Source organism: Ooceraea biroi, chromosome 11, assembly GCF_003672135.1.
Source record: "Ooceraea biroi isolate clonal line C1 chromosome 11, Obir_v5.4, whole genome shotgun sequence".
Classification (NCBI taxonomy): Eukaryota; Metazoa; Arthropoda; class Insecta; order Hymenoptera; family Formicidae; genus Ooceraea; species Ooceraea biroi.
This window is the reverse complement of record NC_039516.1, coordinates 9,322,413-9,332,739: the sequence shown is the minus strand read 5'-3', so window position 1 is coordinate 9,332,739 and position 10,327 is coordinate 9,322,413. Positions and strand designations below refer to the sequence as shown.

The 10,327-nt window shown below is 40.2% G+C and overlaps 3 protein-coding genes across 3 annotated transcripts; 1 reads left to right on the top strand and 2 right to left on the bottom strand.

Moving 5' to 3' along the window:
- Positions 1 to 70: 70 nt before the first annotated feature.
- On the bottom strand, positions 71 to 3,871 carry LOC105277374 (ADP-ribosylation factor-like protein 5B). Its single transcript, XM_011335706.3, has 3 exons — positions 3,481 to 3,871; positions 2,356 to 2,800; positions 71 to 2,267 (listed from the first exon to the last, which is right to left on the bottom strand). The coding sequence occupies exons 1-3, from the start codon at positions 3,524 to 3,526 to the stop codon at positions 2,219 to 2,221; spliced, it is 540 nt and encodes a 179-aa protein (XP_011334008.1). The 5' UTR covers positions 3,527 to 3,871; the 3' UTR covers positions 71 to 2,218.
- A 2,392-nt stretch (positions 3,872 to 6,263) lies between these two features.
- LOC105277400 (aldose 1-epimerase) lies at positions 6,264 to 9,583 on the top strand. The gene is made up of 5 exons (XM_011335747.3): positions 6,264 to 6,486; positions 7,920 to 8,140; positions 8,403 to 8,767; positions 8,830 to 9,315; positions 9,389 to 9,583. The coding sequence occupies exons 1-5, from the start codon at positions 6,434 to 6,436 to the stop codon at positions 9,467 to 9,469; spliced, it is 1,206 nt and encodes a 401-aa protein (XP_011334049.1). The 5' UTR covers positions 6,264 to 6,433; the 3' UTR covers positions 9,470 to 9,583.
- Positions 9,528 to 10,326, bottom strand: LOC105277393 (small integral membrane protein 12). The gene is made up of 2 exons (XM_011335737.2): positions 10,245 to 10,326; positions 9,528 to 9,977 (listed from the first exon to the last, which is right to left on the bottom strand). Exon 2 carries the CDS (start codon positions 9,960 to 9,962, stop codon positions 9,723 to 9,725), a length of 240 nt encoding a protein of 79 aa, XP_011334039.1. The 5' UTR covers positions 9,963 to 9,977; positions 10,245 to 10,326; the 3' UTR covers positions 9,528 to 9,722.
- Position 10,327: the final 1 nt, after the last annotated feature.

The window sequence follows — 10,327 nt, the reverse complement described above, 5'->3', positions numbered from 1 at the left end:
AAACTTTTCGAGGAAATGCAAATTATAGGAATTGGCAAAGATGGTGGGAAGAAAAAGAGAACAGACTTGTTCCTTATCCATAGAAACTGACTTCATTTATTTCACATTGTGTAGTTTATTCCTTGTTATTATTTAATAGAGTTGTACAGGATTCCCCCTGGCTTATATTATACAATATATTAGATAAAGATCAATAGATCGGAATTGATTGGCTTCCACAATCGTTAGACACGGCGCAGATCGGGCCGTATATAAAAAAGAAATTGGTAAAATCAGTGTATCATATTTTCATGCGTCCGCTCACTCTGCCGACGTGTCAAAACAACCTATGTATTGTACTTTACATTACACAAAAAATTTTTACACAATTACGTTACAATGAAGACGGACACATCCGAGAATAAATTCGACGGGCAAAGATACGATTTTATTATTATATTCCGCGTAGAATTTTTCGAGAAGCAAACAATGTACACGAGACACAGCTCTCTTATGTCATCAACATTGAAGAATCTGTTTCTCAATATGAGAAAAGTAGCGTTAACGTTTATGTAACTTTTAAATCTGTTACGATCTCACTCTGGCATTAGACGGCATTTGTCTCTCTCTCTCTCTCTCTCTGTCTCTCGCGTGCAGTGATGTTAAAAACTCTTATACAACAATTGTTTTTGCTTATTTAGCTGTTAAACGAGAGCCAGTTGATAATTTTTTTTCCTTAGTTATGCTAATTAATTGTATATATACCTAAATGGAGTATTTTTACGCTACATAAAGATATTACATTTATGATTTAAATAAAACAAAAACGAGACAGTTGTCAGTTGGAAATGAGAAGATCCGTGTAGATTAGAATCAACGTTCTTCCGTTTTCCATCGTCTTCGTATATTGTAACAGCAAGTGAATGGAAGAGCTCGAAAAATAAGCTTCATTAAACGGCCAAATTTCGCGTCTTGCTTAATAACTAAAAATATTTCGCGCAAGTATATTAATAATAATTATATATACGCAAGAAACATAACAATAATATCGTATGCACATGATCTCACGAATTTCGTCATCGGAAACGAGTAAAGCAGACAAAAATGAATAATCGCAAATGAATGAATCAGAAATAAAAGTTACCTTTAAAAAAACCAAAAAATTTCCATTTACTTGCATTCACGTGCTGAAGATGTTATCGGTTATCTTCCGTCCGACTTTATCAGTTTATCTAGCGATTTAGCTGCTTGCGTGAGGTAAGTCGCACCTCGTACTATCCCAGCAAACAACTGTCTCAAAATTGAATCCACGTATCACAGAGCAGTTCGTATTCTACCTTGAGAGGAGCTCTCGATCTTGCCGTGAATCTGCTCGGGCTCTCGGTTTCTCTTACGGTACGGGAACGTCGTAAAATCTGTCTGTGCTTTCTACGGTCTCCCGCTTAACTTTTCATTCTTGCTTGTCTTTTTTTTCTTGTTTTTTATAGACCTCGTCTTCTTAATAAGAAGTATAAAAAACTATGTACACAGATGCATTTCCGTTGCGCTCTTTTATGTCAACCGAGTACAAATAACGACTGTCCTCATCCATTTTCAATCTGCTCGTTCACTGCAGGTGGACGGGATAAAGAGATTTTCGCGCCCTTGTCGTGATAAAGCTTGTACAGCTTATAAACAATTAATGATGTTTTTTTAAATAGAGGTTATTGAATCAGTGATTTATGGTTGGTAATTTTCTTAATTTACGGTAATTACTTAATTGACCAATCCAAACGTGCACTTTTTAGATGCCACAAGAAATGGAAAGTGATAATCGTTATTTGTAATATAAATTTAATCTGTATTTTTGTCTCGTCTATTTGCATTTATCTCCATCTGGTTTTATCTCGATCGTAAACAACGCTCGATATCGAATTTCCACAACAGTACAAACAACAGCCGCGCGTTTGCATTGCGTTTGCACAATTGGTAGCTAAAGAACAGGCTTATTACCCGTCCACCTATTAAATATCTGCTGCGGTAAATGACATGATTGGATACACTTTGAGAGTCATACGGAAGATCTAAATAATGACTAATGAAACTCGACAGTCCTGCTCCTTCTCTCTTTTTCTTTCTTTCGTATAACCGTCAAAGCGCGTGGCTAAAATAACTTATCTCGATAACATATTTTACATTTTGAATATTTCGTTAGACTCGTGGACACGCGTGCGCGCGCGCGCGATTCTCATAATGTACGTCATGTCTTTTTTAAACGTCCAACGATCCACTCCAGCCCCTGGTACAACCTGAAACATTTTTCCAATATTTTATTTGACGCCTCAATCGCGTCGCCCCTCGCGCTAAGTGAGCACAACGGATCATCAGCTCTCTTACCCTTCTCCCGTGAGAGCGCAACAGCTCTGTATATGCCACTGGTGCTTCTTAATGGACGTCAAATCCAACTGCCTGGAAATCTCGGCTGCAGTCATGCTGCCCTTCAAGTCCTGCTTGTTGGCGTAGACCAGAACGTTGGCCTTGCTCAGCTCCTCGTGGTTCAACATCGAGTACAGTTCTTCCCTGATCACACCGAGCCTCTCACGATCGGTACTGTCTATGACCATAATGATAAACTCGGTGTTTGTGTAGTAGGTGGACCAGGCGGCTCTCAAACTCTGTTGGCCGCCCAGGTCCCACATGATAAAGTGAATGTTCTTCCACACCACTTCTTCCACGTTAGATCCGATGGTCGGGGATGTGTGGACGACCTCGTTCATCAGGAACTGGTACAGTATTGTCGTCTTCCCTGCATTGTCCAGACCGACCATGACTATCTTATGCTCTGGAAGCAAATTTCCCCGCGGTTGTAATAATTGTTACGACTGAGATATCTCCCAAAAATTAGTGGCGCACAAAAATTTTATTTTATAGGATACCAGCATGCGGATTAATGCGAATGACACGCACGTAACTTCGACTTGATGAACGTTATGTGGCAGAAAAATTGTTTAAAAACAATGAGGCAACTGATGTTGTAATTGTACAGAAATGTAACGTACAAATTCACTGGGCCAAAAGATAGCATATGTTAACCGAGCGATTAGAAAGTAGGCCAGTGTACATTTGCATGAAATTTCTAAAAGGCACAGTCAACAGGATACAATTCACTAGCCGCATGATTCTGCAGAAATCACCCGTGAATTTACTCGTACGGTGACTCGTACGGATCTTGAGATAACAAAATCGAGTAAAAAGCACAAACATTTTGTCGAGACGTGAGACGGGGAAGTAGGAACTGTTTAAGCGCGCCTCGCGTGTTTGTTGGAGCTCGATGTACGTGTGTTGACGGATGTCAGGTGCGAGCCACCTAATGGAATTCCATACTGCCGATGATTGACGTTATCGGATCGCGCGGTGATATTCTCCGTTGCACACGTTGTCATAAATACACACGGTGGTTGCGTACAAAAGAAATGGACGAAGGGAAGGTGAACGATTGACATTCGCGACTCGATGATTCACCTTCGTTGCCGAAGAGGCTCCACAGCTTGGCGAACAGCAGTCCCATGTTTACGTTAAAAGCGGGGAGGCCCAGATGAAGGCGTTAGCAAACGTCACGAATGCGTCGTATCTCACGCACGATTACGAGAACGTCCCAGGAAAACGGGGCGGTCCATCGTCTCGGGGGGGTTATGTTCGCCCTCGCGACGACAAAACGTCGGACACGTGCGCTGCCGACTCGCGGATCGGCATTACGATCGCGCTGGAATATCGACGAACGTAGACATCCACGAGCTCCCGCGTCAGGCTAGTCGCAATCTATGAACAAAGAGAGAGAGTATCGCGGAGATGCAGGCAACCCCCACAGGGTCGACAATCTCCCACGCACGTTTTTTGAGGGGATCCCGGAGCAGAGAGAAACCTGAGAGCGGCCGCCAGCCTCCTGACGTTTGGCGCCGCCTGACAAAGTGGACGTGAACTAGTTCGTTACGCTCGGTAATGATACAAGTGAGCATTTTCCAGCGGTACGGAAAGTATATACCATAAATAGCTGCCATTCGGCGCGAAGCGCGGTAGTCCAGTGGCTAAGCGCGAGACTCGCGTTTTGCCATCCGCGCAAGTTGGGTTCGAGACCGAGTCGTGATAATTTTTTTTCTTCGGATTTTTGTTTCTTTGTGTTTGCATTATATTTTTTTATTATGTACATAATAAATTATTATTTAAATAATGATTTATTATGTTTTATTATATTTTGGAGGTATACGTATATAATGAGACATAAACATATACATTTAACATTTGTAAACTTTTTATTTATTTATATAGTTTGTATACTGTCGAGTGTTTATTTATTATAAAATTCTGACATGACTGTACAGTGTTGCGGATGGAAAATTTATATAAAAGCATAACAAACATAAATGCTTTTATATAAATTTTCATCCGTAACACTGTACAGTCACAGAGGTTGTGACACTTTTTTTAATGAGTCAGAATTTTATAATAAATAAACACTCGACAGTATACAAACGATATAAATAAATAAAAAATTTACAAATGTTAAATGTATATGTTTATGTCTCATTATACATATACGTATACCTCCAAAATATAATAAAACATAATAAATCATTATTTACATAATAATTTATTATTTATATAATAAAAAAATATAATGTAAACACAAAGAAACAAAAATCCGAAGAAAAAAAATTATCACGACTCGGTTTCGAACCCAACTTGCGCGGATGGCAAAACACGAGTCTCGCGCTTAGCCACTGGACTACCGCGCTTCGCGCCGAGTTGTAGCTATTCATGGTACTTTCGGTACCGCTGGAAAATGCTCACTTTTAGATGTAAATTTCTCCGAACCCAAGGCTCATACACCCAAACCCTCGAACACGACATTAATATTTTTACCTTCCCTTTCGAACGCACTATGACTCGTTCGAAAGTAGAGTTTACATGGGAAAGCTTCCTTGTGAATAGTTTGGACACGAATCATGTATCATTACCGAGCGTAACGAACTAGTTCACGTCCACTTTGTCAGGCGGCGCGTCAAACGTCAGGAAATGTGCCCGTGGAGGCTGGTGGCCGCTCTCAGGTTTCTCTCTGCCCGGAGTAGCTGGCGAGCAGGCCAGCTCCGCGTCGCGAAAGCGCCATCATCTGGCTGGAACTAAGAAAGAAGTAATCGACATTACCGACATCCCGCTCGCAATTTAGCGCATCAGTGGACAGAGAGCGCTACTAGAAACTTTTAAATCCGCCTTTGAACTTGTGACATCAAACTTGTTGACCGGCGTTGGCAGTCCATTTCGGCGCACGATTGATTAAAGCAAATCGTTAGTATTTTCTATTGTTTGCGTTATGGCCAATACGTCGTTTTCATCATCTCTGCAATCCTTTACTGAGACGTATACGGAGGAACAGAAACTGGCATTCCTGACCAACGTAAAAATGGTTAGGTGATGTCATACGTTGTGAACACAGTAGTTACTACACGTAGTACACGTGAATGGCGTCTTATTGAGATATATTTTGCTTGAATTTATTACAGGATCTGCAAGCCATTCAGAAAGCCACAGACGCTATTAATAAGAAATTTAAAGCCATCCAAGAGGAAATGCACGTTACCGATGCTTTGATAAAAGCGATTGATACAAATAACGATCAACAGTTGTGAATTAATTATTAAACAGTCACTTTTGAAAATTGGTTTATAGAAATGAAGTAACCAGGTGTGAAGAGTATTTCAATAACATAAAAAAATAAGAAACTGTATGATTGCCAAGTCTGCCAAATATGGCGGAGGCAGTATTAAATTACATTTAATAAATTTTTTAAATAAATATTGAATTTATAACCAATTTCTATGTTACTTGCAAAATTACACGTTCGATATTAGAGTCAAGATTTTAGAAATTATTAATGCAAAATTTTATATAATTAAGCATTGCATAAAAGATTAATTTTAACTTTTGCTTATTTTGTTATAAAGAATAAGTAGGTTAAGATAGAGAAGATATCTCCGTAAATTAAGAATTCCTTGACGATCGATCAGATCTATGCAAATTTTGCAAAGGAAGTTCTTATTAATATCTTTTATAATTTATCTATTTATTGTTGTGGGATTTTCCTACACAACAAGACAATAGCATTATAAATTGAATAATGTCTTCTGAAATATTTTCCTATTAAATACGACCTCGTGCAACTCGCGTATTCTACGCATTGACGCGCGGTAATATTGTCGTCCTTGGTCCATTGTATGATACTCGCGCACACTCGCGCACACTTGCGAACATTATACTTGCAAAAAGAAGGATCGAATGACTTTCTACGTAGACGATACGGATAAAAGTCAGATTCTCGCAGAACGTGCTGCAGAGCGCGCGTGGTCTTTTACACCGTTACACCGTCGCGCCTTATTACATCAAAGATTGCCTCCAGGACTTTTCGGATCTTTAGTTAACGATGTTTGTGTACTGTCTGCTTCTGTGTGTCATATCTCTGGTCCATCCTTGCTGGTAAGAGGAGCAGCTGTTCTACATTGTTTTACTCAAAATTAATCCTTTATGCAATGCTTAATTGCTTGCCGGCACACAGCCGGCTTATATCTCTATGATAACGGATCGAGATTCGCAGAGATTCATCGCGCGATATCGTAGCCATCCGAATGTAATCTCACGTAGCACGTACTCTGGCACGCACTTGCGCGTATTTGCACCGCTATCTATCAATAACCCAGATAACATTATGTCGTCTTAGGGGGATGCTGGAGTTGCTAGTGAACTATTTTTTCACTATAGCGATGGTAATTGCGGTTTCGAAAATTCTCTTTATTGCTTGTGCAGAATAAAAAATCCTTTTCCACAAATGAAGTATAGATAAGTCCGCTCTACAGGACTTTATATTCAAAATGGAAAAAAGTTAGAAAAGACAAATGCAAGTTTTTAACTTTTTTCCATTTTGAGTAGAAAGTCCTGTAGAGCGGGCTTTCTTTCTATCTACACTTCATTTGTGGAAAAGCATTTTTTATTCTGCACAAGCAATAAAGAGAATTTTCGAAACTGCAATTACCATCGCTATAGTGAAAAAATAGTTCTCCTTAAGGAGATGCTGTAGTTGCTAGTGAACTATTTTTTCACTATAGCGATGGTAATTGCAGTTTCGAAAATTCTCTTTATTGCTTGCGCAGAATACAAAATCCTTTTCCACAAATGAAGTATAGATAGAAAGAAAGTCCGCTCTACAGGACTTTATATTCAAAATGGAAAAAAGTTAAAAACTTGCATTTGTCTTTTCTAACTTTTTTCCATTTTGAATATAAAGTCCTGTAGAGCGGGCTTTCTTTCTATCTGTACTTCATTTGTGGAAAAGGATTTTTTATTCTGCACAAGCAATAAAGAGAATTTTCGAAACTGCAATTACTATCGCTATAGTGAAAAAATAGTTCACTAGCAACTCCAGCTTCCCCTTAAAGACGTCTATCTTATAACGTCTTAAGGACGACTTTCTGACAAAGTCTTAAAGACATTTTTTTAAGACATCTTAAGGATATCTGATAATGAATTTAAGACGTCTCTTTCACGACGTCTTAAGGACATCTTTCTGATATAGTCTTAAAGACGTCAGTTTTAAGACGTCTTTAAGATGTCATTTCGACATGCGTGTTATCTGGGAAGCGTCTGATATTAATATCGCGAGTCTTATCTTCGATGATTGCGGCCGGTTGAACCATCAAGTCGATGCGCGTAGCATTTGTCTTGCGATTCATCTCTGAAAAATCAATCGCTGCTAGAAGTTTGCGTTTGTGCGTCTTTAATCTGCGAATTAAGAAAATTGTCGATGAGCGTACGTCGAAATTGTATCTTTTTTTAAGACGTTAAATCTTCTGATAATTTGTACAAGTTCTGGAAATCTTGTTACTCTGATTTATACTGATTTTGTCTTCGTGAAGGATGGCTGCGACAACGTCACCGAGCAAAGCAGGGTCTGTTACGGTGACCACCGAACCGTGGGGTACCATAAATGATCAGGAGATCAAGAAGTTCACGCTGAAGAATAGCGCTGGTCAGGAGGTCGATGTCATAACGTATGGCGCAACGGTGACCGCCATCAGAACACCAGATAAGGAGGGTCACGTAGCAGACGTCGTGCTTGGCTTCGACGATATAAAAGGTATATCCTTGTCCTACAAGTATATATATTTTTACAAAAAAGAATATTTCGTGAAATTAATTAGGCTGCTTTTACATTTTTGTTATCTGACAAATGGAACTTAAAATTACTTAAAAATCGAAAACTTGAAGAACTGTATCACAGGTTGTCTACAAATACATTTAAAGTAACAGAAATCAAGATAGCAAAAGAAGCAAGTGAAGTAAAATAAACATAAATTGCAAATAGCCGAGAATGCGCTGCAGTGGACAATAATTTCCAGGCTATCGGGCAGAAAATAATCCGTACTTCGGTGCTACCATCGGCCGCGTCGCGAATCGCATCGGCAAAGCGACTTTCATCATCGATGGCCAGCGTTACCACGTGTCGAAGAACAAGGGGCGGAACAGCCTCCACGGCGGTACTCGCGGTTGGAGTTGGAAGGTGTGGAACGCCACCGTTGAGGGTGACTGCGTGGTGATGACCCTGGTCAGTCCGGATGGCGACGAGGGCTACCCGGGAACGGTAACGACTACGGTGACTTTCCAGCTGAACGACAACGGAGAGTTGCGCATAGAGATGAGGGCTACGACTACGAAGGCGACGCCGATCAACATGACGAATCACGGCTACTTCAATCTTGCTGGGGTACGTGTAACGAATTCTCTTCCAATTCGACTAATCGATCAATCATCGAAATTGTGTCGCAGTTGTCAGCCACGAGAATCGGTCACGACGACGCGGACACGTCCCTGTACGACATACGCGACTTCATGAACGCGGAGGAGCTGTACAAGCACGTGTTCATCGTGAACGCGGATCGCTGGACGGTGACGGACGCCGAGAGCATTCCTACCGGCGAGCTCCGCTGCGTGGAGGACTCCGTGATGGACCTGAGGAACGCGACGGTGCTCGGCGAGGTCATCGACGAGGTACCGGGCGGTGGCTACGACTACAACTTCTGCCTGCCGGGACCGTACAATCCCAAGAGGATGAGCTTCGTTGCCAAAGTGGTGCATCCGGCCTCGGGACGTCGCCTGGATGTTTACTCGAATCAGCCGGGCGTCCAGCTGTACACGTCGAATTTCCTGCCTGAAAAAGACCAAGTGGGCATCACCGGCAAGAAGGGAACGCAGTACTACAGGCACGCCGCTTTCTGCTTGGAGACGCAAAATTATCCCGACGCCATCAACCACGTAAGTCTCTTCTCAGAACGATTCGCAACACTTGCAATTCGCAATTAACGACACTTGACGTGTCTTTTTGCAGGAAAACTTCCCGAACAGCCTAATACGACCGGGCGACGTGTACAAACATGTTGTTATTTACAAATTTGGAGTGGAAGCCTGATATCGATTGGGTTCTCATCGCGAACTGGAAAGCGGATGTTAAATAATAAATTCTATCCTGTTTTACTTATGTAATCATGATTATTAATAAGAATTAAACATCTATAATATATACATATAATTTATAATATAGACATATATTTTGTAAAGCTTGGTAACGTATCTTCTTGGAACGCAAATTCATATCCAGTCCTTCTATCGTGTTAATTGTTGTTTTCCAATTTTATATGATACTAGTGATGTAACATGCACACCTAACTGGACAATGACGGTGAGAGATTGACTTCTAAGGGATTGTGCTTCTTTTTGTTAGCCGAATCTATATTTTCCAGTAATCTCTCCTGCCGTTGCTGTACGATAGGTGCTGTCGCTGGCGTGTAACGGTCGGATACACGACTCTCGACGTAGTACCCGACAGCTCCAATAACAGCCACGATAGGAAGTGTAAGATACTTGCCAAAACTGCCGAAAGACCTCACTATCAGAGGCCACATTTTTCTAAGCGTAAACTAGAATAGAATAAAATAATCGCAATTATTTCCCAAGTAAAAATATAATTTATTATTGTGAGGCAGTATACTGACAGAATATATAAATATAAATGTTATTCAAATATTAATTTAAAAGGACGTGTAACATATAATTAATGAAATGTTGAAACCTCATGATACAAAAAATAAAGAACACTAAACATGAATGTTTATTGAAAATGCAGGTGTTCGATTACTTCAAAAAGTATTCAAATTATTTTAAAAAGTTTTCCAATTATTACTTACGAGTTCCTCTCGTAAAGGTTATGTGACGATTCTTTTTAAAAACAAACAGGTTAGTCAACTATATATAAAACTTTCCACGTCTA

What these genes read in the sequence shown, in the direction of transcription:
- LOC105277374 (XM_011335706.3), bottom strand. Translation starts at nt 3,526, where the DNA reads ATGGGACTGCTGTTCGCCAAGCTGTGGAGCCTCTTCGGCAACGAAG. An exon ending in GAGCCTCTTCGGCAACGAAG is followed by an intron (nt 2,801 to 3,480) that starts GTGAATCATCGA and finishes ATTTGCTTCCAG; the next exon opens with AGCATAAGATAGTCATGGTC. An exon ending in TGCGCTCTCACGGGAGAAGG is followed by an intron (nt 2,268 to 2,355) that starts GTAAGAGAGCTG and finishes AAAATGTTTCAG; the next exon opens with GTTGTACCAGGGGCTGGAGT.
- LOC105277400 (XM_011335747.3), top strand. Translation starts at nt 6,434, where the DNA reads ATGTTTGTGTACTGTCTGCTTCTGTGTGTCATATCTCTGGTCCATCCT. An exon ending in TGGCTTCGACGATATAAAAG is followed by an intron (nt 8,141 to 8,402) that starts GTATATCCTTGT and finishes AATAATTTCCAG; the next exon opens with GCTATCGGGCAGAAAATAAT. An exon ending in GCTACTTCAATCTTGCTGGG is followed by an intron (nt 8,768 to 8,829) that starts GTACGTGTAACG and finishes ATTGTGTCGCAG; the next exon opens with TTGTCAGCCACGAGAATCGG.
- LOC105277393 (XM_011335737.2), bottom strand. Translation starts at nt 9,962, where the DNA reads ATGTGGCCTCTGATAGTGAGGTCTTTCGGCAGTTTTGGCAAGTATCTT.